The 27,809-nt window shown below is 46.3% G+C and overlaps 1 protein-coding gene across 3 annotated transcripts in view; it reads left to right on the top strand.

Annotated features, from left to right (window-relative positions):
• The window catches only part of LOC143474446 (ADAMTS-like protein 1), an 88,816-nt gene that overhangs the window by 3,871 nt on the left and 57,136 nt on the right, over positions 1-27,809 (top strand). For all 3 annotated transcript variants that reach the window (XR_013120779.1, XM_076971898.1, XM_076971900.1), the window contains exon 2: positions 25,976-26,098. Coding sequence is in view for 2 of the 3 variants with exons in the window: in XM_076971898.1 (XP_076828013.1) it covers positions 25,976-26,098 (123 nt within the window). In the remaining variant the exon portion in view is untranslated. The remainder of the gene's footprint in view (positions 1-25,975; positions 26,099-27,809) is intronic.

The following is a 27,809-nucleotide window of genomic DNA, read 5'->3' as shown; positions in this document are numbered from 1 at the left end:
AGATGTGTGTTTGTTCACTGCTCACCTGACTCAACAATCTGAATACAGAGGTTGTCGGTGGATAATACAGCTGCCCTCTACCGCCAGCTGAAGAGTCTTTGTTCCACTGTCTCACGTCTCAGGTTTGCGACTGACCTCTCTTGCCCTCGTCTGGCTTCAGAAGACTTCCTCCTAGCAGCGTCCGTCTGGACGACGGGCAGCTCTTTGACCCTTTCTTCCTCCTCTTCCATTCAGCTTTCCTGGACAGGAGTTGAAAACGGCCGTGGTGATCTGAAAGAGTGTGGAAGTGAATTAAACGAGAGCATTAAAGTGCATGCATGCGTGTGTCAGAATGAGTCATAATTATTGGCCTGTCCTGGAAGTCGTCAGAAGAGGCGCACGTGCGCGCGTGCTGTCACACCTGCGCGTGGTCCCTCCTGACGCAAGTGCAATCCGGGATGTTCCGACGGTGGGCGGAGGCAGAGGGAGGGAGGGAGGAGTCCCCGGCGCAGAGAGCCCTGGGGAAATGCAGAGGTGGTGCGGCAGGGGTGGAGGTGTGCGGTCACCGAGGGTGGAGGGGGGGGGGGGGGGGGGGTGCTGCCGGTGCTGGTGGTGGTGAAAAGGGCAGTGGTGGGGCGTTTGCAAGGCTAATGACGTTTCCTGCGGTTCGCACATCTGCTTCCCGGCTTCACGTGCACTTTGTTGAAACAGGACTCCGCAGCAGTGTGGAAAATGGAGAACACAACAGGGATTTTTGGGTTGTTCTTGTTTTGTGGTTGTTTTTTCACAAAAGCTCACACACACACCACACACACAGCAGCATGCTTGAAGTTGTTTGGCACAGACCTGGCAACCCCCGCTTACACTTATCTCACACTTAAAGGGACATTAAATAGACATTGAGATGTTTTTCATAATCCCTTTCAAGCGAGAAGTGAGCAAGGGGGAGTGGTCAGTAAATGTAGTGCGCTTGAGTCTACCGAAGGCAGCTCAAATGCCTACAGTACAGCTGCTGCCACCGAAATGTGCTTTGCTGAAATAAATAACCACCGAAATTTCACCTGGGGTTTCAACATCTGAAAATATCTGAGCCTGAGGGACAGACGTCCTCTTTGGCGCGCGGCACACCGAGAGCGTCCCACCACATGCTTGACCTCTGACCCTTTAGACATAATGTTTTCCCTGTCCCTCCCACGTCCTCCACAGCAGCCAACTGAACTGTTTCTGAACCGCAGAGGACTGTCATCCGCATTAATGGCGATTTATGCATCTTAAGGGAGATTTGTGCACAAAGTAATGTGATTTGAGCACATTAACGCATGTGTGGGTGTGTGCGTGCGTAATTATGTATTTATGAATTAGTGGCGTGCCAGCCCGGCAGTGTTTTGGGCGTGTTCACCCTTGAGGACGTGTAGTGTAAGCCCAGTAGCAGTGGTTCAGAGTTTCTCTGAGTCTCTCTCAGTCTCTCGCACTTTCACACTCACTATGGGGCCGACCACCTCAACCCAGCCATTCTCACGGAAGGAATTCCACAGAGGCTGTTTCCCTCTTCCCCCTCTCTGTACATGTGTGCTGCACACGACCTACGAGACCAGGTCCCAGAGCAGGGTGGACACCGGCCTGGTCATTTCCACCCCTGCTGCTTACAGAGGCCCTGACCCCGCCCCCCGAAGAAGCTCCAGGCCCATGCAGTCTCCACCAATCACAGCCACCACCCCCAGCCAGGTAGTCGTGGGAACCAGAAGCCGGTCTTTATGCAGCTTCTGGCCCCTGTGTCTCTTGAGAATCTCTTTAACTGTGGAAGTGTAAAAGTTTAATAGGTCGTGACAGAGCTTTGTACAGGTGGGTTACTAAATCCTGAAGCTGATATCAAGACCAGACATTTAGGCTGAACTGCTGAAGGTTAAGGCAGTTCATGTTTTTAAAAGGATTGTCAGTTTTTTTTTTTTGATGTAGGTTTATTTTACGTTATTGCTTCGTTTATGGAAATCTGGACTTGTTTTTGTATACGTGACAAGTGGAGCGTCGCGACTCCGACCGCACTTGACGAAGGACCAGCGCCTCGGGGACAGAGGCGTGTCCTGTGTGAGCGGGCTGGCCCGGTGCCTGCTATTTACCGTCATCTTCAGGCCTATTCTAACGATCCTCTTTCACCAGCACAGTTAGCCTTCTCTTCTCTTCTTGGCCTCCCTGACAGCTATGACTACAAATACCCTTATTGTCATGTACATTTGCAATGGGATTGAGCTACAATGGCCGAAAGGCACATTAAAAGCTAAAGATTTGATGTTTTTTTTTTGTTTGTTTGTTTTTTTAGGTTTGCCCAACCACGTATGTTAAATAAAGGATTTAAGATCCTAAATTAGGTTTGTTGTTGTTTGTTTATTCAAAAGAGAAATCCTTGCCAGTAACAAGTTGCTCCGAAGCAAGGGATATATATTACTTTAGTTTTGTTCGAAAATACATAATAATAAGTATGAACAAGTACAATAGCAATTGACATGTAAGCTGTGATTCCCCTACAGTGACATTCCATTTACGTAGTTCGTAGCTAATTAAGAGAGAAGTTGCATCACAGCTCTGTGAACTTCTGCCCGGAATCGTGATGGATGGCATTTGCTGCTGAGCAGCTCTGGATCGCGTGCACATTGCGCAGCTCCGAGGCCATGCGGGTCTTCCTAGCGCTCAGAGCGCTACGCTTAATCACGCTTTGCTCACGTACTGACGTGACTCGTTCTCTACATTTAGCTCAGGGAATCTTTTTGTGTGAACCTAAACCAAAATGCATCTGTGTTACTCAGATTTTGCAACCACATTTAAGCTGCTATAAGAGTTGGTTATCTAAGGCCTAGAAATCTTCAGCACTTCTGTAAAGTCCTTTCTGCATTTGGAGGTTAAGGTAAATGTTGAACTCGGTACTTGCAGCTACAATGCTTTACACTTTGATATTAAAAATAGTCATAATTCTGAAATCACTGATTTATATACAAGATTAAAAAAAAGTTAGAGGCTCTTTATTGTCATGTGAGTCACAACCTTCTCAAAGCAGCAAAATGTGCATATACACGATACAGAATGGGCACAAGTAAAATAGACTGCAGTATTTCATCTTTATGATCTTTACAATATAATTCATAGTTTGACATTAACAGCGGGATGGTCAGTGATTTGAGATTGCAGTCTGGATTACAGTTTGCATCAGCAGAAGTTTGATAGTATATTTGTCATCCACGTATATATCATATATCTGTAATCCATTTTTTGCTTGTCTAAGCATTTCAGTCTGTTCATGCCCAGGAAGAAATGCAAGCTATTAGCTAGCTAAACTCCATTGCTTAATCGTGTGTGTTTATATTTTTCTTTGATTGTCCATTTTCTTTAGTTGATGTTTAAGATATGGTGAAATTTACACATTTATGAAAGATTAGAGAACTGAAAGAATATAAATGTTTATTACAAAAAGCAATAAACTTGATGTGAATGTTCATTTATGTTAAAAATTGAATTATGTCAGAAACAAAAAACGTACTTTGTGTCAATAGGCCATAGTCATGTAGGCTAGCATAAATAAAATGTTGGCTTGACACAGCAGCAAAAAATTAATAAAAGGCTGTTTGGCTGTTATAATGTTGAGAATCTGATAAATACTGTGATGTTGAACAATGTTTAATTTAAAATTAAATATTTTTAAATACGGTTGAAACCCTGAAATACTGTTAAATAATGTCAGATGCTGTTTATTGTAAAATGTAATGTAACTTTCTGTTGTGTAAATGAGGCTGTGGGGTTATTTAGCTGTTGTGGTAGCTGTGGTAAAAAGCCAAAGGCTGACAGGGTAGTTGTCATTGAGGAGTATTTTGTTATGGGGGTAATTTTGGTTGAAGGCTAATTGGCTGTGAGGTATTTGTGGTTAAGAAATTTTTCTCTGTTGGCATATTTTTTGTTTAATAGCTGTTGGGGCTAATTTTAGGAATTCTCATAATTGGCTATGGGGTTGTTGCAGGGGTGTTTAGCTGTTGGCATAGTTGAGGTCAGCTTGGCTGACAGGTAGTTGTAGAGAGGTTGTGAGGGGTCCGCGGTGGCGAACGAAAGTTGTTGAGCGGGGGGGGGGGGACACGTAACACTCAGGGGGGGAAACGTAACACTCAAATGGGTGGTGAACGTAACACTCGTCTGAAAAAAAATTCTCCGGTTTAAAATATAGTCTCCTGTTAAAATTTTTTTGGCATTTGGGTCCGTATCCAGTTAATCAGGAATGTGATTGGGTCCGGACAGGACGGCGTTCGGGTCCGGATCCGGACCGCGGTCCGCCATTTGGTGATACCTACACCATCAGCTAAACTGCCCTCAACATCTAAATAACCTACAGCTAAATACCACAAAAGCCTCAACAGCTAAACATGCCTTCAACCAAGAACTAGCCCACAGCCAATTACCACTAATGCAAAATGGCGCCCAATATTAATATAACATTAATCAGAGGACGTTATTTTGATGTTGGTCCAGAAACATTAGTTTAACATTGGATCAGAAAAGTTATTTTAACGTTATGGTAAAAATGTTGGTATAATCTTAGTTGAAGTAACATTTCTTTTTGCCAGTCTTACATCCAGGATGACAGCAAACATCAGAAGTCACTTATAGACAAAATAAATTTGTCACTATAAATGTATTTAATGTCACAAAGAGCATGAGAAAAAATCCTTTCAGTTCAGGTTGGCTTAAGGTTGAAACATGAAACTTGAAAATGTTCATTGCCTCTATAAACAGGCTGTGGAGACATGAAGTGCTTCTGTATCCACATCGCTGACCTCTTGTTAGTTCATAGAGAAATTAGAAAAGTATCCAATAACCCTTTATACCTTCCTCCACTGTACACAGTATCTTTGATGGTCCCATATCACTCACACAATATAGATATTAGAAGGTTGTTTTAGTGACAGGGAAATTAGTGGACAGAAAATACACACGGAGAGATGCAGGATGTTACAGGCTTGCACAAGTAACACAAGCCAAGGGGAGAACATGCCCACACAGCTCTCACTGACGACATCTCGAGACGTCTGTGCGGAGGACAAGACGGGGGGGGGGGGGGGGGGGGGGGGGGGGGGGGGGGGGGTCCATGAGAGGTGTAAACACAGCCCGCAGAACGGGGGGGTTGATCTGCTACACTGACGTGTCTGCCCCTGGCCAAGTGCCAGCAGACACAAACACCTGCACACGCTGACGTAGCACAGGGACAGCGAGGTGGTTGTGAGGGTAAGCGTGCACAGGAGCCGTGTTTGTGACGAGCCAACCCCCGGGCGCCGAGGCGTCAGCAGGTAGTAACGAGCTGCCTGCTCCTCAGAGCAGAGGCCTCGCCAGCAGACAGTACCGGGAGAAGAAGGCGGGAACGATGTGTACTGCCAAACACCGCCAAACTTTCACCTTATTAGTTTCCAAGGTCTTTTTTTGTTCCTCTGAGGCATTGGGTGTGTCCTGATGGTTCACTGGAGTAAACAGACCTCCGTGTGCAGTGTGTGTGTGTGTGTGTGTGTGTGTGTGTGTGTGTGTGTGTGTATGTGTGTGTATGTGTGTGTGTGTGTGTGTGTGTGTGTGTGTGTGTGTGTGTGTGTGTGCAGTGTGTGTAGGGCTGTAGGGCTATGTATATCTGTATATGTTAATCATCAACTTAACATTGAGCTTTGCCTCATTACTTTACTGTCTTTGTTTCCATATCTGTCATTCTGCTGAGGTCTGTGAACTCTACCTCAGACTCATGCAACAGCAAACGTGTTAAAGTTGCGCCTCTTTGACTAGATCCTGAGTGATTTGGAACACATTTTGCTGCCAGTGACAAGTAATTTAATAGAAGCTATTTCAGAGCCCCGAAGCTCCTCACTAAACGTGCAATCAGTGCAAACATGCAGAGCATTTAGCAATCTTTTGGTGAATTCAGTGTTAAAATACTTGACTAGTGCGTTCTAAACCTAGAGGCATAGCTGCGCAGTGTTCGGTCACCCTCCCACTCCCTTATCAACGCCCCTTTACCCCCTTTACGCCCCCTTTACCTGGTCTTGGCCTACTTCACCCCCTACCTCTAGGACCGAGTCCTTCCTCCGGAACATAGAGAGAACAGGACCCCACCACCTAGACCCCACCGCCCGGACCCCACAGGGCCCCACTGTTCATACCCTACAAGAACCCACCATCCGGACCTTACCATCTGGGTCACTCGGGCCACAATGGGGCCCTGCAAATCTCACCTTCCGAGAGTCTGGCCATGGGCTGGGAACTGAATACTTATTTTCCCTCACTGCAGGGTCGGCGGTTCGAAACACAGAGTCTGCATGGTTCATTAAAAGAATAAGAGTATGACAATGACTCATGCGGTTCCTCCTCTCTGCTCCAGCACCGTAAAACCAGTCTGCTATGGCTTTGTAAATGCTGCACACGATGCACGTCATCACGTGTAAATACCTGAGCCTGATTAACACAAGAACTTTCACTCTAATGACTTTAAAAGGCAATTAAGTGTTGCACAGCAGCCTCCCATAGTCAGCATACAAAGAGTAGAAAAGTGCCACGTAGATGCAAAGAAGATGAAAATAGAATCCCAGGATGCCCTAAAAGCAAAATATACTTAAATTGTTAATTAGAGAGCATTTTTATTTTGTGAATGTACTCACTTTACAAATTAAGTTAAAAAAAGACTATTTCTAAAAACAAAAGTTCAACAAAGCTTCACTTTAAAGTGTTGAGATTCTAGAAACAGTGACTCATTTGGTATAAATGAGATGTGGTCAGCTCCTGTAACTTTTGCACAATGGCAGTATCGGTCTGTATTGTTAAAACACTGTTAATATTTGATTTTTAATAGTGAAACAAAAGAATAAACAAAAGAGGGTTGTGCCCTGAGTTGCCATTGTCCCAAAGCAATATATTTCCAAATAGTTTGAGGCAACATTTAATTCCATAACCAAAAGACCATATATCACATTTGTTAGAGGTTACTTACTTTTGTAAGTATAAGAGAGAGTGACAACAATATGGCTCCCTCTCCCCTCTTTCCCTTCCTCACTGGTGTGGGTCTCTTCCCCTCCTCATGACCCAGAATTCCCTGCTTCCTGCCTGTCTCACTCTTAAAGATAAACAGAGCGCTCACTACCTGTACACCTGCTAGAGGCATTACTACTTCTTCTAATCCCCTGAAAAAGAGGCAGGCGTTTGGATGGGCTGGTTTGAAGTGGATGAATCAGCACACAGAGTTCTGATTGTTAAAGGAGGCTGCATTTCTGATTTATTAAATGTCAATGATCGTTTTGAAGTCTGTTATTCTGCTGTGTAATAACAGCCTCAACGTGAATCAATGATATTGGCATCTCCTCTATTTTACCACAGTCCAACTGAAGTGTGTGCATTAACTATGAATTTTAATACTTTTGAATGTCACATTAAACTGTGATACATGTAATATAATTCACTCTGGCTGAAAAATATTGCTTCATAAGAGTGTGATGAGCACGTGAACACACGCACCTACACACGCGCACGACTATTTCGCAGAAATAGAGCTGCTAGCACAGGGAGGTAATCACACAGTTATCAGATCGATACCCGAGCCGCCTTAGCCCCTCAGGATCCTGCTGTTTCAGCGATACCTTATGGAAAGGGTATTGCACGCTAAGCAAGATGTTTTTTTTCCTACCCTCCTTCTCTACATCCCTTCATTTTCTTTCTTTCACTCTCAAGAAATTTAACTCGTGTATGGCTGGGTCGGCCCTGGAAGGTTAACGCTGCCTTTTTGACGCATCCATCAAGATGGATTGCTCGATCTCGGCAGACGTACTATGTTTCGTGCACTATTTGGGGGGGGGGGGGGGGGAGAAAGGTAATAGGATAGCCCCACAGGTTTGACAGTGCCGCAGACGTTCAAAGTCTGCTGGGGGTCATTCATGTTAAGTGAGCGTTCTCCTCTGCTTCTCCTGTTCCACCCTATGACCTCTCCTGGACGGCGATGTCCTCGGGACCCTTCATTGATTTGAATTCTTTCGAATGGATTGCGACTCACTAGATCTCGCTTCCTGGGTGAAGGTACTGGGTTTCAGTTCAGCTCGCTCAGGGACTCTTATCGCTATAATGAAATACGTTTATATCAGAGTAGTGTTACCCCTTTATGTGAGGAGGCCATTATTTGGCACGTGCTCATTATCTCACATCCGAGTCTCTAATCGCAAAAGGCCTCATAAAAAGTTCGGTCTGTTTTTTTCAGATGCAAATCGCACTGTAGGTGCAGACTGAGTTTAATTTTAGTATAACATTTCCCTAGGGAGGGCGATGGGAGATAAGGACGTTTTCTCCCTGATTGGAGCAGTCTGGCAAACCCTTGGACTCGCATTTGCTGTCGAGGCAGGACATGCTCACTGATGCCTCACTAGCGGTGGCTTCTGGAGGGCTGCCCGACCCCAGACTTCCGCTGACGCCTTCCAAGCCTTGTGAACATTTCTTGTGTCAGTGAAAGATGGCTTCCAAGTGCTTGGGCAGCCTGTGGGGGCCTCTTGGGTTGCAGACCACTGGGATTTGTGGGCAGCCGGGGTATGGGACCGGCCCCTTCCAGCTGCTCCCTGACCCAGCAGGCCCAGAGGGCAACTGAACAACACAGGCAGGCGGGGCAGAAATGATGTGATGGCTCCGCCGAAGGTTCAGAATGTATTTTGGAGTGGGGAAAACGCATAAAACACCTGTTTGTGACCCGTTTGCTCACATTCGAGCCATGGTAAGCTAAGGTTGCTCACATAATGCTCAAGTCTGTCTCACGCCACTGCTCTTCGCTCACGCTTCATTGCTTGGACAAAGAGGCCCTGGGAGAGCGATCACACACAAGCCAGTTGGTGCACGCTGGATTCTGGAAAAAGGCCTTTCTGTCTGTGACACCAATTTCAGTCTAAAGCTCAAGACAAGTGGCACCTTTTTCCCCCCTTTCTTCCCCCCCAAGGCAAACAAGACCTCTATAAAAGGCTAAGTACCCGCTTCTGAGCCAAGATGGCCACCGGAGCGAGCCGCTGGGCACGGATGCGGGACGGCGTAGGGCAACACCTGCTCGAAGCCTCATTAGTTATGCTGTCCTCTCCAAGTGGCCCGACACTCTCACCAGCAACTGGCTTTGTTTACCTCCGTCCCAGATGCCGGCTGTGCAGAAGGGCAGCCAAGGCAGCTGCACGAGGCTGTTGATAGGCTGAATGTTTTCCACTGAGAAGCACATCTGGAGAACGCGCCACAGCAAGAGGCGATCGTCTAGACTCTGAGCTGGAGACACTCACGGTCGCCGCAACTGAAGAGGGGATCGTTCATTGCCCAGGAGCTCTGTCCCGTGACCTTTGTCAGCGAAGGAACCGTATTTTGATGTCGTTAAATCTCTGCTACTCCTCGCTAGCCTACTACATTACCCATGCTGCCTCGCTCGTGATTCGTCTAGTCGGATACGGCTTTCGTTCAGCTAGCTATGCAAACAGAATGAAATCACTCGACGTGCATCTTGAATGGCTAAATTGAGCTGTTTGCCTTTATCCAAACAGCTTTATTTGTAACGGATGTCTGTATTGGTGTGCTCACACACGTCTTCTTTCATGACACTTCCATGAATCTGAGTCAACTCGCAGGTAAGCAGACGGCCCATCCCCCGCTGGCCAACATGGCCAGCATGCGAACGAGTGTCCTCCGTGTTAATCGCGGCCACCGTGCGGGATCCCCTCTGCTGCTGTAGCAGCATCCGCCCGGGCGCAGTACGGAGGTAGCGCGGTTCGAGCACGCGAAGCATTGGCGAACTTCGACCCCAACACTTGCTAATATTAGGCCCTTTTACAACGGAGTAGGCCAATAAAATAGCAGCACTGGGCTTCCTTTACTGCCAGCTGTGTGGCCTCAGCTCATGGAGATAGGGCTGAGCAGGTAGGCCAGTTCTCACAGGCCGGCCCAGGTGCATGAAGCTGTCCCAGGCAAATTAACAACGGGAGTCCTTGCTATCGAATTCGGGCCAGCACAACAGGCCCGTAGAGACTTTGCAGAGACTGCAGACACCGGCTGACACGTTAATGGCTGTGCAGGCGACATGAGCTGCTCCCCCTCTCCTCCTCTCTGTCCTTCTCTCTCTCTCTCTCTCTCTCTCTCTTCACTACTGCATCACTCCTTTGCTCCTGCCGAAGTTCAAAGTGTCAGTTGCTGTAAACGTACCCTTGTACCCACACACGTGGACTGCACCGGTCCAACACCAGCTGAAGTGTACGCAAATACACTCACAGCCTTGACGCTGTCATATTTGTAGAAACAGCTGAAAAGGGGGTGTTTTCTGGATGATTTTACCTAAAAGAAATAAGATCATTCCACAGACTTAAAATATACTTTCCATCACAGAAATGTTAATGTATTGCACAAATAGTGAATAAGGACTCACAGTTCTGAAAAGACTGTGTGCATGTTGCGGTGAGCGTTTTAATCCCAAAGGACAGCATCTAACCTTTGACCTTGGCTTTTTTTTTCAGCGACAAGAGATAACCAGGCCATCCGGCCACCCTCGTCGCTCCTGGTAACACCGGCAACAAACGGGTCGTCTCTCAGCACGTTGGTGTTTGCGCAAAGCAGTGGTGCTGAAAATCCACAGAGCGAACGTGGCTACCGAGAAAACGTTCCCTCTGTAGACTAGCAGACTGTAGACCCAGTGGGGAAGGGGATTGTGGGGCAGTGACTCTCCGAGCGCCGTCGGCCCTGCCACACAGCCGTTGCACATGTGGCGTCCCATAGATCTCCCCTGTCGCCTTAAAGAGCTTCAATGATGCTGGGCCGGAGTCCTTTCTCCAGGATGGCCGGAATGTAGACGGAACGGCCAGCGGTTTTATTACTGTACTCTGTAAAACGTTCCGGTTTTTCCGGGTTGGCGATTTTAGCCCGGGGTTCAAGCGTCTCCACACTTTGGCACCGAAATGGGAACATTTTTAACACGGAGGTAAGGGTGGTTGCCCTTCGCCACGTATGTTTCTTTTAATCTTCTCCATCAGCTGGAGTGGTGGATGGCGTGGCGATGTCTTTTTGCTTATGTTGAACGGTGACTAGTTGCAGCGGAGCGCCGGTGGAAGGGCCTGGCTGGTCTGTGCTGATGGGGTGCTTGTGATGAATGACGATGACACCTTCAACCTGCAGTGCATCTACATGGCTCCTCTCGCACTCTGTGCTTTTCGAGCCTAACACGTTGTACAATTCCATCTGCAGGCTAGCTGCGAGGGGCCAGTGTTGCTTGACATGACCATAGGGAAACATGGAAACACTGGCAGACATGTTTGCATTCGATTCCAGTCACCCTTCAAGTGGAAAGGATTCCCTGACGCCAGCGTTGATGTTATGCTGGTTAAAGGCCAAAATCCATTTGTATTGTACAGTTTGAGCGCTCGCCTTCCGAATATGCCTCTGGCAAAACAGGACAGCGTGTCATTATAAAGTCAGATCTGATATGCAGGAGCCTTTTTTAAGGGATTAGAGTGGGATTTCGGAACGGTTCATTTCTCAATTCAGAAATACCGTCAGTATTAGTAATAACAGATGCTATTATGCCATTATGCAGTATCGGCAACTCCACCAGACCAATTTTCCCATGCTGTCTACACTACCCAGAAATGGGTGCACTTATTGAACTCTCCAAAGGGAACAGAGCCCACAGATTTGGATGTGTCACGTGTGCTGTCAGACGTGTGCTGTCAGACGTGTGCTGTCAGATTCTTTTGGGGTTGATAGGGACCTGAAGCATTGCTTGTGTTTATAATTAGTTTATAATCTTCATAATCTTTCTGGGAAGTTTTCAAAGCAATGCTCAAATTACTAAGATGATGTTTACAGAGAGAAATGATACATTTCTTTCTGGAACCTTAGCTGGATAACTTGCTCAATCTAGCTTATGTATCCTCTCTGCAGCACTTCTTTGGACCATGGCAGTTCGAGAAGACTGCTGGTTCGAAAGATGATAAGTAAGCCCACATGGGTAGATAAGTGAAAAACTGAATTGCGTTTATAACGGCTCTCCGCTAGCAACAGCTGGTGCTTTCACCAGAGCTGCTGAGAAATTACACACTTTTCTTTATAGTTTGACTCATGTTTGACAGCTATGAGTGAATGGGGCCTCCTGTCATAAATGAGCCAGAGATGTATGAGTTCTGATGAGCAATTTTTGAACCCTGGTGCTGAAGTCATAATGGAATGTTCTGGAACGACTCCCCCTGAGATCACTTGTCTCCCCTTTCTTCTCTTTTATAACTAATTAAAAGCCTTTAGTCATTGCTATATCAGCCACTTAAGACCTGCTTGGTTTTGCCTGTGGAGACGTGTGGCTTCAGTTAAGGGCTTGGTTGCCAGAATGGTTTTGTGTCCCTGTCAAAGAAAACAGTGATTGTGGAATGGGGCTTCTGGGAGGTCTTGCATCACGAGCCCAGTGTATAAAGAGAGGGGTACTTTTGTAAGTGGGGAAAGGGAAAAAAAGCTTCTATCATTTACAGCAGCTGATACAGTTACAGCAGTACTTTTAACTACAGGTAATTGATTTACGAAATGAAGCTGTGAATCCTCACCTTTCTAGTACATTAGTGTTTGGAGGCCATTCTGGATTGCTTCCTTTGCTCAAGCCTACAGGCACGTACAAAAACAGCTGTTGGTATTGTAATGGGTACCCTCCTGTCATGGAGACAGTTACTCTCGGCAGCAGTACACAGCGATGTCAACAGACGTGTCAAACTCACTTCCATAAGGCGGTTTGCTGAATTGAAAGTCCAAATTGGGTACATCTTAAAGTTAGCCTTTGAGATCAGTAGCCATGACGCTGTTCCAAGATGTCACAGCTTAAAGCGACATTTGCTGTGGCTTTAAACACAATCATGGGGTACAGTACAGGAAGAGAATACGGAGTTAGAAGATGGTCCAAAAGTCAGTGTGGTGTTGAAGCCCTCCATCATCCCTCCCTCGCCGTGTTCTGCCAGGAGCACTGCGCACACGGTGGCCTGGAGCTGCGGTTCAGAGCCTCTCGCTGAGACCCTGCGCCATTACAGCGTGCCGCTGATGGGCCTAATCTCCCCTCCACCCCGTCCATGATGAGGAGTAGCAGATCACTGCGGAGGAGTGCCCCCCCCCCAATCAAAACCACGCGCTCCCACTCTGCTTTAATTAAAACACTGAAACGGGGGCACGCGCCTCCAAACCGCAGCACGTATGCATTTCGTATCATTGCGAAAACCGCGGCTCGGTCCCCGTGCGTGCCATGGAAGCCCAGGCAGGCACACTGGTAATTCAGAGAGGTTCTTCCCCTGCGGCTCCGCCCCATTCTAGGCGGTTTGAGGGGTAAATATGAACAATGAAGCTAGCAGTGGAGTCACGTATACCCCAAACCCCCCCCCCCGCCATCTATGCTGTCCCGCTGCCCGCTGTTCTTCTAACGTTCTTCTGTGAGCAGGGACGGCTGCTCGAGGGCGGTGTTGGTGACTGAACCAGCGCGTCTGCGGTCTGCGAAACGACCGCACCGGTCCATTTCTGCTCAGACAGAGTGTGTGTTCAGGCTGCACTTTTAGTCTGGCTATGTGATTTGGTTCCACTCCCGGTTCCGCTGTTATAATGTCATAGCCTGTAAACCAAAGCTGATTTGAGGAGATTTAGTTTAAAGTGTTTGTTTGCCTTTCAGCCAAATCACTGCAAAAAAACCTACCAAGTCACTGGGGATTGTGTTAGCTGAGTGTTCACTGATTGATGGCAGGTGTAGGGTACAAATCACTGATAGCGCTTTGTGATGTGTTCAGGGACCCTACAGTATTAGAGATGGCACTAAAAACTGTTCTGAGTTTGAACTAAACACAGTATATCCTGTAATTGTATCTGTTCCAGTGTTCATTTGATATAGTATCCAGTTCATTCAGCATATGAGATGAACTAGTCTAATCTGTTATATCTGTCACATCAATCCCAGACTGCCCCAAGAGCTCTGAATGACAACTCTAAAATAATATTTCAATTTCAATTCAACTTTATTGTCATTATGCTGAAACAGGGTTGTACAGCACAACGAAACACTTTTAGGCTAGGCCTCAGTGCAATTACATACTACAAAATCACAGCAGCAGTTACATACAACATAGTGCAGGACAACATAGTGCAGGACAACATAGTGCAAGACAGGCAACAGACATTAAATGAGCAAGGTAAGAATGTAAAATGGATAACGGTATAGGGTGTGAAATATAAAAGTACCTATACCGTATAGGTACGGTATGTACAGTGTGTGTGAATAGCAGAGGTGCAACAGTGACTGAGGTAGGAACATAGCAGGTAAATGGGGAATGGGATAATATCCTACAATTTAGACTTATTGTTTATATGTTTATGTTTATGAGTCCTGGTTAGCAGAAGGCAGCAGTGACTCTCTTCAAGACACTAGTAAGCTTCAGTTCTACGAACATATGCAGAACTGTTAAAAGAAGAAGGAACAGCTTATTTAAATAAACATTCTTGTGTGAAAAGACCTACAAATAGCTTGACTGTAATGTGCGGAGGAGGCAGGCACGATGACTAAAGTTCCAGTGAAACATACATGTTTAATTGAACACAAAGGTGAAGTTCAGCACATTGGCGCAAGCACTTTTTCAGTCACTCACTCAGGCACGAACTTTAGACAAAGACGAACATTGCGCGAACGTACATTAAATAGGTGCAGAACACAAATAGAAAGCATTCCCAAGTGATCACGAGACAAGGCACAGGTGAGACTAAGGAACACACTCACAAACCCACACCTACGGAACTACAAATATGGACATAACTAGACGCAGACAACGTAACACGCCCACAAGGAGGGGTCCAGAGCTGAACCATGACATTGACTGGTATGTCACAATTTAATACAATTGATAGATTGCTTTATATTTGTATACTTTCTTTAATTATGCTTTTGTATTCTTGTATAAAAATTGATGTCCTGTCAGAGAACAACAGGAGTTATTTTTGTTGTTGTTTGTGAGGATGAGAAATATGTTATCATCTCATGGACTGAGAGAAGACTGTAACCCTCCCCGGAATTGAGAGACGATTTGGGTTATCCTCTCTTAGATTGATAGAAGGTTGGCTTCCTCACAGGATTGAGAGAAATCTGATCTCTTAAGGATAAATGAATGTTTTCTGCCTTAAAAATGCACCAGCCTTTGTGAAGTGTTAAATCTGAGGAATGTTCTAATGCTATTATATAATATATTTTTTGTTTTGCTTTTTTATCATTTTTTTCTGCTTTATTTTACCCCCCCCCCCCCATTTTATTTTTATATTATCCTAATTTGTTTTTATTCTTTTACTTTGAGTACTTTGAGTGACCACAGTATACAGAATGTGCCATATAAATAAAGCTGCGTTGCATATACTACATACACTCATGGTGATATAGCAGCTCATTTTAGAGTTTAACACAATAAACAGACTGTCAACCCAGCATGATGTTCAGGAGTCTAACAGGAGCTCCGTGTGTACATGACCTCTGTGTGTGTACATGACCTCTGTGTGTATACATGACCTCTGTGTGTGTACATGACTTCTGTGTGTATACATGACCTCTGTGTGTATACATGACCATTGTGTGTATACATGACCTCTGTGTGTACATGACCTCTGCGTACATGACCTCTGTGTGTCATGACCTCTGTGTGAACATGACCTCTGTAGATGAAACCAAGCTGCAGGTATGCTGTGAGCTGTGAAATGTGCTTCACTCCTTGCCTGGGCCTCCGTGTCTCCGCCCTTCTGCAGCTCACGGCCAATCCCACGTCGACCGGTGCCGCTAACCGGTGACACTGTTTTACTGAACAGGGACCAGCTGCTGTGGGAAGCTCATACTGCTTAATTTCAAGGGACAAGCTGAAAGGGCTGATCTCAGATCTGCTGTTGACTCAGGGGGACACATCTGAATAACTTAGAGATATTGTTGCCTTGCTTATTTTTGACTCTTATTTTTTTATGTCTTTTATTTTTGAAACACCACCCAGTTCAAACCCTCATTAATTCAGTTATATTCTCCTTTGCGTAGGGCCCAAGACACCAAGGGAGTTTCAGGCACCACCAGGGAGGCCAAAGTATGAGGGTTTTTCCTACATCAAACCCACCCAAGGCCACTGATTCAGGGCAATAAAGCGGCTCTTATGAGTTACACTTCTGCATAATCCGTAAGCTCTCAGGGGGAACATGTCAATGTATTTAACCCCAAACACTAAGTGAAACCTATAGCCATAAATTCATCATGTGTCACAGCTGCCATCAGGAAAAAAATGGCGTTTTTGCCTTAAGTGAGTTGGACGGAGGGATGTAAACTAGGCGGATAATCAAAACCAGAGTGAATGTGTCAGCCCAGTACGTCCTCTCCAGTATGTCCCAGTACGTCATCGCAGCAGAGTGGTCAGAGCACAACGACCCCACCACCCCCAGATGGAACTTGATAGGAGCCAAAATTGCTTGGTGATGTGGATGCTTTTCTGGTTTGTTAAAACCTTTCAATGTGTTTGGACCTTTCTGACAAACAGCGTTTAGGAAGTTATGACATGGGTTGTTTATGTCCTAGCACACCTACAGTCATCAACGTTGGAGCCTGCCTGGATGTTTCCACACACTAAATGGGAGTAGCGTCAGGAAAATATTTCACCCTGCACTCAAAAGAATGTGGACTGTTTCACTTGGTTGTCTACATATTTTATGCGAAGCATTAGCAGGAATCGGGGCGAGCGGCAATTAAACACCAGTTTCTGGAATTTCTGTGTTTTCGTAATGTTGGCTTTCCAATTCAAGTTTGCAATATTTGGGATATTTCAGCTACCTTTTGCCTAGCTTGATATGTAGAGCATGCATACAGGAAGGACCGGAATGTCTTAGGAAATGACATTGGGCACCTTGTGGGAATTCTTCCCCCCACAAGTCGTATACTCTGTCCTGTGATCTGTCCCACTATTGTGGGAACCACAGAGGTCCTGACCATGTGGGTGTGACACCATTTCCTCTTCAATATGCGGTAGCCATTAGCTAGCTCACAGGGGCAGGGAAGGTCCCACCATCCCTGAGGACTACATTACCCAGTGTTTATTGGCTCAAGGCAAACCCCCCCCCCCCCCCCCCCCCCCCCCCCCCCGAGGACTACATTACCCAGTGTCTATTGGCTCAAGGCAAACCCCCCCACCCCCCAGTCACACAGCCCTGCCAGGTTATAGTCTCCACGCTCGCGTACGGCGTTAGCGTCGAGAGCTGGCCCCTCCACGGCGCTGTGAAGGCCCTAGCTCTCACCCCACCCCACCCCCCCTTTATTTTCACTGGGTGGTCGAGGTGTCTTGTTCAGCATGACCGGATCCTTGCGGCATCTTTGGATCGCACGGACGTACGCCGGCTCCTGTTGAACGCGTCCCTGTGTCCCGTCTGGGAGCCGGGCCTCAGGTTTGGCCACTGGAAGGGATGATCCGTCCCGCGAGGGCTATTAGGGGTCATGTCGCTTCTCGGATTTCATGCTACGCACCACAAGGAGGCCTGTTAGTCAACTTTACTTCTCGTATAATACAGGTGTTGTAATGAGTGTGGACAGAGGCCATTCAGCTGTCAGGGCTGTTAGGACCGGACAGAAAAGTGCAGTGTAATTTAGCAGGATGTCTAAAAGACCCAATCACCCATCTGCATGGAAATGGATGATGACAGAACCTGGTTTTCTTTCTAAGGGCATCAGACTGAGAGTTACCTGGTAACACTTTTTTGTTACTTTTTGGCCATGATGTTGACATATTTATGACTGTGAGATTAACAAGCGGGGAGCTCATGGACTCATTGGCAACAACGTGGTGTTATTTTGACGTTAAAGGCTTTGTCTGGATTCAAATACGCCACATCGTAACCCCAAGTTACTAAAATATCATAGTATAAGTTAAAGTCACCACTATGGAAATTCACTGTCCAGCACTGTTCTGGGTTCATTGATTTGCTTATTTGTGCTGACAGACACGATGTCTGGAAGAGCCATGCAGTAATATATCTGTATATTCACAAAGGAGCACCTGTAAAGTCCACGTCCATTGGATCAGGGTTTAAATTCATCTACTGAACGCTGCATTCAGTTCTGCTTTACAGTTTTATACAGTACTTCAGCTACATACTAAATCCTTCTGTTAAGCCTAATGCTCACACAGTTTAATCACAGCCCTGGCCGGGTCGAACAGGACAGCTTTTGTCTTGGTGCCGACGTGAGTGGAGTGCACTGTGCCGTGGGCCAGGCACGGGACGTTCTTGCGGGACAATCTCATTGGCTGCAGCCTTGTGCTCAGGAAGAGTATGTCAGCCAGCAGGTCGGGTCTGAACCACAGGCCCGACGGAGCAGAGAAACTGGTTAACATACTTTTATTTGGATCATGGCCTTGCCATATAAAAGTTATGTGTTTAGTTTAGTCCATGATGTGAAGTTATGAGGTTCTTGCAAATTGTTACATTTGTAAGATGTGTTGGCAGTTATATTGTATTCAATGATGAAATTCTAAATTGCTTTGAAAAGACTTCACATAACCAAGACAGTCATAGAATTATGGACAGTATAACATAACTCCTCTGGGTAAAGTCGTACAGTCTTGAGTTATACTATGATGATTTATATATCAGTGCTGAAAGCTCTCAGACCTCTCACTTGTGCTTGAAACATACAAAGCTTATTTGTTTATGTATTCTCAAGTTTATTTATTGATTTTTGAGTTGTCATGTACAAAATGACAAATGGCTTACTTACAAGTGGTTGTGATGTTAACTCACAAAAACTACTTATTTGATTCAAATACATTAATAATGACTTTGAGCCACAGTAGATAATTATACTGTTAGTATCAGTAACATCACACCAACTCCTTGTCCAGAAGGAAGGTTGTCCTTTAAGCATTTTGCAGTTGGAGTTTCCAGTCTGCCTTGTGAACACATGGTGCTCCATGATGGTTGCCTTGTCGTTCTGTTAGAGAGGCGGTTATGCTAATGCTAACAGAGACTGTAAGCTAGCTGGGCATCACAGCCGTTGGGGCACATGCTTTGCTGAATGGCTCCTTTTTCATGGGTGGTGCATTGTATTTGTCTGTGTGCTGATTCACAACTAGCCAAAAGATTTCGCAACATCATGACGCGAGTTTCTCCTTGTTTACGCCTCATTGGAATCTTGAAAGCTTGTATGCCAGCGCAGAATGGTTACGTTTTTATTTTGCGTCAGAGTTGTTGAGCCTGATTTAATGTCAGGAACGCTGTGAAGGATGGGCTGTGAAAAAGGTCATTCTTTGATTGCACTCCTTTGGTTCAGAAAGTCACTGCTGCATTCCAATATTAAATACAAGCAAACAAGCACCACCAGTTCTTCTTGCATGCTTCTGTACCATCCACTGAACGTTCCACACAGGTCAAATCCAGTGTTATCTTCACAGACATCTACTGCTGTCCAGTGTTCTCTGAAGGTATCAATATGGTTTCAGCCTTTTATTGTAATGACACTCAGTCTTCTTTGGCCTTTTTATAAAATATAATCCATATTGTATCCATATTGATGGAATATGCAATATGTCCCCTCATGCAACCAGGATGTTTTTGGATCACTTCTTGACTCTGTTGTGAAGCCATAGTGAAAATGGCTACAGGGTAGACCATGGGGTCTCTTCAGGTGTTGCCCAAACTTATTTTAAAGTTGATTGGTCAGTTGGGCTTGTGATGCAGGGGTAGAAAGAAAATTCCAATTACATGTCATTCCTGAAAGGTGCAATAGAACAAAACAGACATTTATGAGCAGTTCCAACCAGCTATCCACAAATGTTAATACAGGTTCACTAATAGAGATTTTCTTCTGGAATGTAGGTTTGAATTTCATTAAACAATCACCTCTATGAGGTGTACACTGACAAAACTGTGGGTGATCATTCCCACATATTTTTCTAACAGAACATTTATCTGGTATTATTAATACTGTCAAATTCTAGACAGACTCTCAAATATAAACCTGTGCTTTTAATAAATTTTGAACAACATAAAATGTTCCAGTCCTTTTGAACATTACAGTTGAATCTTAAATAAGCTGTCAATAATGTTGCATAAATGAATTTATTACCCAGTTGTTCATTTCAGGGTTTTGCTTGGTCAAAAAATTTCATGCAGTTCTTTCGAAGCCTTTCTCTGAACCTGTTTGTTTGAACAAATCATTATTTTCTTTTGCTGTGTTCGGTATTCCTGGCCATCTAGATGTTCCTCTGGTTCTGCTGCATGGTCTTCATGGTCTTCATGGTCCTTCTTCACCCCCAGGTTTGGTGAAGTCCTCATGCTATCCATGTTCTTGCTTTAACTCTCATGTCATGGAGTGCTACTGTTCAGTGAAATCCTCAGCTCTGACAACATCTCTGCTCTCTTACGTCATAACAATAGTGAGGTTACGGTCCGTCCCTTAAACAAATCTGTTGCCAGCTTCCTTGAAGATCTGGAATTTCAGCTCAACAAATTACAGTGTTCAAATAACTGGGATTAATTAAAAGAGTGATGACGAAAGAGGTCACTTGTACTATTTACACACCATGTTTCTATTTATAGCAATTTTTATGCCAGCAGTTTTCCTACTCTCCTGATGCAGGACATGCAGAAAACAATGCGAATGAAACAGCAACATTTTAACAAGAGGTTAAAATTCACAAGTTGTCATATTTTAATCTAAATCTCATGTGCAAAAAGAACTTCATGGCAGTTGTTTAGTCACATGAATCATTTTTTATTTTTAGCCTCATGATTCTTAAGTCCATTCCCAATCCAACATGTTGAGAGTTTACAGTGCAGACTTTGCACTATAGTCGATAATGAATGGGAAAAGTATGTGGGACTTTAACTTTGAATGAGAGTTTTGTTGTGAATAGTGCTAAATTAATTAAATTAATTACTAGAATTCATGGCTGCAAAAATATTGATTTGTTAATTTCTTTATACTCAAAATGGAATAGCAATTCCAGTATTTCCCATATTTCTCATAATTCAATTTACATTTAAATAATGTGCGGATGTAAATGGGATCAAGTTAATGCCAACCGAAACAGGAGGGATAGAGTATAAGCCGGCATCAGGCAAAGTGCTGGTGATTTTAATGTCTAAATCAAACACTACAAGTGCCAGCATTACGAGCTGCAAGGAGACAGGCGCACTGTTGATGGTTTGCGTTGCAGGCACGGTTAATAGCGCAGAAGCTTCTTGGGAACGTTCACCAGTAAACAGCAGGAGATGGACGAGCTGTGGTGAGCTTGTGTGCCATCCAAGCACCACCACACCAACCCCACCCTCCGATCCCCAACTCCACATCCAGATGAGGTGGCTTCGTCTTCAGGCAGACCGGCACGGTGCAGAGGAGCCCTTCCCGACCCGTGCAGGTTTCTCTCTCCGTGACTTGGCCGTAAGGTAGGGATGTCTCGGCTCCGAAAAAGTTGCAGGAAGGAAAAGATGGATGCTTCCTAACAGAGACGTCTAGTCTGGAGAGGGAGACGGATTCCTTCTTTTAAGAGCCTTTTGAAATAGCAGTGGGTGATGGGGGATTAAAGAGATCAACAGAACCCTCATTTGGCTGGATCGTTTTGTCCACGACTGTGTGCCAGGCGTCCCTTTCCTCTCTCTGCAAATGAGGTGTCTCACTCTGTCATTTGTTCCCCATCGGGCCAGACGGAGTCTTGCATGAGGAGCGTAGGTGCATCCTGTCATGCGGTAAGAGCAGAAATGCTAAATAACCAAACATGGTGTCAGGAATCGGAGGCCCCGATGAGCGGAAGGTCCCTCGGTTTTTTCTCGACACCGTAGCTTCTCCTGCGGGCGTAACGTGCAAAAGCTGAAAATTGTAACCAGGACCGCTTCTACCCTGCAGGGTGTAATGTTGCCTCGAGCGAGCCAAGATCCTGTCATTTGCCGAAGACATATGCCTTTATCTGAGCTTTAATCGCTGGTGTCCTTGGACCCCCCCAATTCCCTCCCCCCTCCCCCCCATTCACAGCAAGTACCTATTGAGGGTTGGCTGTGCTACCCATGGCCCTATGCGACCCTGTTTGTGAGTGTGGGACGTCATCCTATCCCTGGTGTGGGGCTGCGGTGTGTCGCTGTGCCACACGGGCCGTGACAGATGTTTGCCCGGTGCTGGCAGAGAGCAGAACGTAGAAGCTGTGGAGTGAGAGAAGAACAAAATCGATGAGTTGGAATCAAACGGGGAGTGCAGCGGGACCCAGGGCAGAACGGAGAGTGAAGCGGCGTCGGTCGTCACTCGCTGCTCCCTCGCCACTTGTGCCTTAAGAGGAAGTCCACGCTGAGCCCTTTGAGAGCGGATTACCCAGATGCCTCTTGCTCTTTGCTTTCATCGGGCTGGATGCGGCGGAGAAGGCGGGGTGCAGTTAACACAGCACTGGGAGGAACCCCATTCATCAAAGAAGACCCCGTGTACAGCTGAGGCCCAGGGCCCGTGCTCAAACAGTGTAGCCTGGCCTTGTTTTCCCCCACGAGCTGGCACCTCCCCCCTCCCCCCTAACCCTAACCCAGGAAAGGCCAATTATAATATCGGGTTGGTGTTATTACTGTTGATTATGTCCTTCTGAAGGCCTGTCATGTCTCAGGATCACTTCCTCTCTTTCATTTTCATTTGCTCTCTCTCTCTCTCTCTCTCTCTCTCTCTTTCTCTTTCTCTGGTAGCCCTTTGAAATCAAATCCTGGTGGGGGAGAAACTTTCAGTGCCACTTGTGGAACCCCACAACCACCAACACAACCCTCTCTATTATACGCTGGCTTTCACACACATTCATCTTTTCCTGAAGTCAGCGACCCTCTGCGGGTAGGACCTCGTTCTAAATGAGGACAACCCACTCATATCATGTAATTGCCTGTTCACTTTGAGTCCAGCCTTTAGGGCCCTTTTTTATAATGGAGTCTGATGTGAGCTGTTGTCAGTGTACTGAAACTTCTGTAACATCCTTGAAAACAGAACGGGCTTCTTTATGATGCTCCTACAAAGACTTTAATTAACATTTGCCAAAAGTCATCAGCACCCTTTACGACTTTCCTGATCTGTTCTGTGTGATGCACTTTGGAGCAGTATGTAATGTGCACTATGACGCCTTGCAACATTAATTAACAGGAGGCTCAGAACCGTGCCATAACGGAAGCCCAGCAGAGGAACCTGGTTTTCCAGGGAGAGCGCTGTTGACTTAAGGGGAGAGAGAAGTTGAGGTTGCTGCCAGCACTTAACGTCTGGGTCCAGTGGGAGTAGCAGCCCCATGACATCTGATTTTAACCGCCTGCTTGTTTTCTGCAGCGAGACGTTAAGAAGGGAACTTGATGGATTTGTCTTAAACGGCCCAGAGAAGGCTTGGCTTCCATGCGCCATTAAGCTTCGGTTCAGCCAGGTTCCACACCGCAGCCGCCTCCGTACGGACGAAGGCCCCCGCGACCAGAGGGTGCGGCACGATACGGACCAGTCACGGAGTCACCATGGCAAAGTGGCGTTCCAATTCCTGTTCCTTATCGGAGGATGGACGGGCCTGCTGGCCGTGCCTCTGAAGAACTGTGCGAATCGGCAGGGTCTGCTTTGTCTGACGCTGAACAAGTGGCCATCAGGAAACCATTTCGAAGTTGAAGGTGACCCAGTATACACAGCCCGCCCAAGCTGAGAATGTCAGTTGGGTGTGAAAGGTGCTGAAAACGGCCCCCGAAGGAGCTGAATGTCAGAAGGATCTTCGTCGGTTCTGGGCGACCGCCCGTTGGCAAAGCGTCAGGGTTGCCACAACTTGGGCCGTGATCCACCTTGACGTTTCACTGCGTCCCACTCCCTTAGCTGCCTCTTACAGAAGCAAGGTTTGCAAGTCATGGATATCAACCTTAAATACGCTTCAGCGTACATAATGGCGTTCGCTATACAATGCCCAGAAGTTGGAGGGGCGAAAGCTCGAGGGCGAAAGCTATACGGGACATAAAAAGTAAACCAGCACTTGGAAGTTGTCGAACACGATCGTGTAGCCAAGAATGTGTTCTAATGCAGGCTGTAACTTCAACATGCTGGAGTTATGTGCTGTTGAATATGTGGTAATTCGCCAAAACAAAACACACCCATGCCTGTTGGTTGACTGAATGACTGAATGAAAAATATTATCTGGCATGCAGATTGTTGCTTATGAAAAAGCTTTTGATGTTGCGTGTATATTTATCTCACAGATATTCGGCGTGTTGGTCTGTGCCCCCCTTTGATGTAGACAGATAGGACAGATAATGTTCAAAGAGACATACCCCGTTCACCCATTCCTCAATGCAGTGTGCAGTCAGAACATGTTAGGAATTTCCATTTATTATGAGCACATCTGTGCTCAGAAATTACACAATGATTGAATGTTGATTGAATAGGATCTCGTATATTTTACACACAAAAAATGTGTGTGAGTGAGTGAGTGAGAGAGAGAGAAATGTGCTGATGCTTAGGAAGTATTCAGTAAAAAAAATGCTTAAAATGACTTGATGAAGATTCCCATGTCTTACACTCCTGCTGCAGTTTTACCATGGCCTCTGGCATCGCACAACTGCCAGTTAATGATCAATGTCCAGCTATTTTTTTAACTCACTGTAACAACTGTGTGTACAGATGGAATACAACTTGTTAATACGTCACATTAACATTGTATTGTTCATTCTGCCCAGACTGCACAGCTTGGAAAGTCATGAGATGTAAAAGAAATTAATGCTGCATATGGAAGGAATCTCATGGGGGAGATGAATCAGTTCTAGAATGGGAAGTGGGAAATGATTCCTTTCTAGAATGGGATGTGGGAAATGATTCCTTTCTAGAATGGGATGTGGGAAATGGTTCAGTTCTAGAATGGGAAGTGGGAAATGGTTCAGTTCTAGAATAGGAAGTGGGAAATGATTCAGTTCTAGATTGGGAAGTGGGATATACAGAGTCAGTTATGTTGGTTGCATTTTATCACCAGAATAGCAAACCTTGCTGTTTTTTTTTGTAAACACAAAACACACAGGTGTTATTGTAAACACACAGGTGTAACCTAAAACCAACAGCATTACAATTACAGTGACGTAAATGCTGCTAAACTCGGATGGTGGTTTTTGCTTGAGCAGATCGGTCCCTAATTTGGGGGGGTTCGGGGCAGAGCGCTGGGCGTTTCATTTGCCGTGTCTTTTTTTTCTGCGTTGATTCACAGTTGCGTTCCCACACTCGTCTAGCCTGTATTTTGCAGCCGTTGCCTAGCAGCAGCAAAGGGCCTTCTTCACCCCCCCCCCCCCCACGCCCAGACTGCAACCCCTCCACCTCCAGATTGGCATGGACCCTGCAAGGCCTGTCGACGACCCCCTCGTGACGGGGCGTTTATGAGCCCAAGGAGCACAGCTGAGGCTATGGCCCGTGAGCTCGTGCATCCTTGTGAAAGATGGCTGTTGGTGATGGTCCCCGTCCAAGTCCCCCCCCCCACCCCCCCACCCCCTCCACCTCCCCCACTCCCAACCCAGCTCCGGGTGCTACTTCTTTCATAAACACAAATGAGAGAGTCGGCACCGCGGGGACCGAGCGCATAACGTAAAACGCTTTAAGGCAATGGCCTGAAAATCCGTTCCAGTACACGTGTGAAACGCTAGAAAGAGCACACAGTTCCCGCGCTACGTGTGATGAGTGAAAGCAGAGATGGATTGAGCTTTTAATGGAGAGCTCGTGGCGTTATTATGGTCCATAAAAGGCAGCGGGTGGATATTTGACGAGGCGTAATGAATCCCGCACACAAGGAGCTTGTCTTCGCAACTCTTTCTCATCTCCTGCTGCTTTTGTCTTTTTCTCATCCTTTTCTCTGAGACGCAGCCCAGCCGGTGCGCTCCGTCCGTAATCGCTGGATGATGAGAGCGGTGGTTGAAATGTCACTCGACAGCCTAATGAAATGATGCGCAACGATTGGTTTCTGTTTAATGCTCTCCTCAGGTGCAGGTGTGTGCCAGTGACGGAGAAGCTGTTTTCATCCGCGAGTTCACCCTGAGTCGCCATGACGACCTCCCTGATGACTCCCTGAGCGAAGGCCTCGGAATCCAGAAATCGGAAGACTCTGTGAGTATCCGTCTGAATCCAGCGATTCACCGTACTCTGTTCATGACTCATCGTTTCGATGCCAGTTTGTGATGCTACTGAAATGAATCTGCTTCAGCATATTCTCTTAACACATAAACACACACACACACACACACACACACACACACACACACACACACACACTCTCACACACACACACACTCACACACACACACACTTTCTCACTTCTCCTGTCTCCTGTTGCATTTTTAGTCTGCAGAGTTTTATAGTCCCATCAGCCGGCATATATATCAGTGTCAACTCTCGCTGACAACAAGTGTTACAGCCGTGCACAGCTGCCGCTGATCTATGGATGACTCCGTGGTATAGACTTTGCTATGGACACGGCGGAGCGGCGTGTGTGGGAGGCAGGTGTGGTGCACACCCGGGGCGTGGCGTGACCCGGCCCTGCTGGCCCTGCTGCATCCTGAACCTGGCCCTCAGCGTCCTGCCTCAGCTGGACTAGGCTCGTCCCAGATCCTGCGGGAACGTTTGCAGTTTTGGAGCATGGCGAGCAATCCGGGCGTGCGATCCGGGCGTGTGATCCGGGTGTGTGCTGTCCTCTTTTTTTTATAAGCACTCTCGCTTGCCTAACACAGATGCACGTCGCACACGGCGATGCGCCGTGCCCCCCGAGCCTACGCCACGCCTGCTACTCCGAATCGCATCTCGGGCGCGTCTGGAGGAATCCGTCCCTCATGCCTTCCGAGATAATAGCATGCAGCTGTCCTCCTGCATACCGCAAATCGCGTGTTCTGTTTTTTCACCCTTAGACACATCAGTAAGAATCCAAATCCTTAAGAGTGTTGAATCAAAGATGTGGAACAGGCGAGAGTAACTTTTCTAGGTCTTTAAATGACACTTATTGTGTGCGTTTTTAGGCGTTGCTGTTGTCTTGAACTCTTATGTGGTAAATGCACTTTGTGGCCTGTATTACGTGGTGCACGTTAGTGGTTTGCTTTTTGTTTGATGTCTGACTCAGCTATTGGGCAAGTTTAAAATATGGCATAATAAAGTGTGTGGTGAGCTTCAAACACCTCAAGCTTTTGAATGGATGTGTAAAAAATGAGCTCTCCCGCTCCTTATGGGTCCCTTGACCATCAAAGGGGAGATTGCTAGTCTGCAATTGCATTTATTTGCTTTGCCTAATTAGGGTTCTTTACCGTTTTGTTTTGTTTTGTTTTTTTTTTTCTCACCGCAAAGGCCTGCTTTCCATCACATCTCATCAGAAGTATTTGAAGCTGACCCTCCCTTTCTTCTCAAAAATACCCATTTATGCTTCTTTCTCTCCCTCCCTCTACCTCTTTCTTTCTCTATCTATCTCTCTCTTTCTCTCTCTCCCTCTCTCTCTTTCTCCGAGACACATATAATGACCTCTCTTGATATCTGAAGGCACTAAAAATGACAATGGCAAATGTTGATATCCTTGCAAACACAGGACACACAGGAGGCGAGTAATCTGGTCTCCCCCCGAGTGTGGGGACACACCACGAGCGTTACTCCTCCGTCCCCGTCCCCACAGGTCCCGGGCAGCATTGGCTGTGGTCCGCAGGTGTCATGAACTTCAGTGTTGCCAACTTGCAGCGAACACGTGCCAGCTGTGACTCTCATTACACTTTATTGCTCAACGCCACAGTTTGATTCGCATGAATTAGTGTTGTGCTGCCTGATTGAATATGCTATCACACGG

Source organism: Brachyhypopomus gauderio, chromosome 14, assembly GCF_052324685.1.
Source record: "Brachyhypopomus gauderio isolate BG-103 chromosome 14, BGAUD_0.2, whole genome shotgun sequence".
Classification (NCBI taxonomy): Eukaryota; Metazoa; Chordata; class Actinopteri; order Gymnotiformes; family Hypopomidae; genus Brachyhypopomus; species Brachyhypopomus gauderio.
This window is presented reverse-complemented; position numbering and strand designations above follow the sequence as displayed.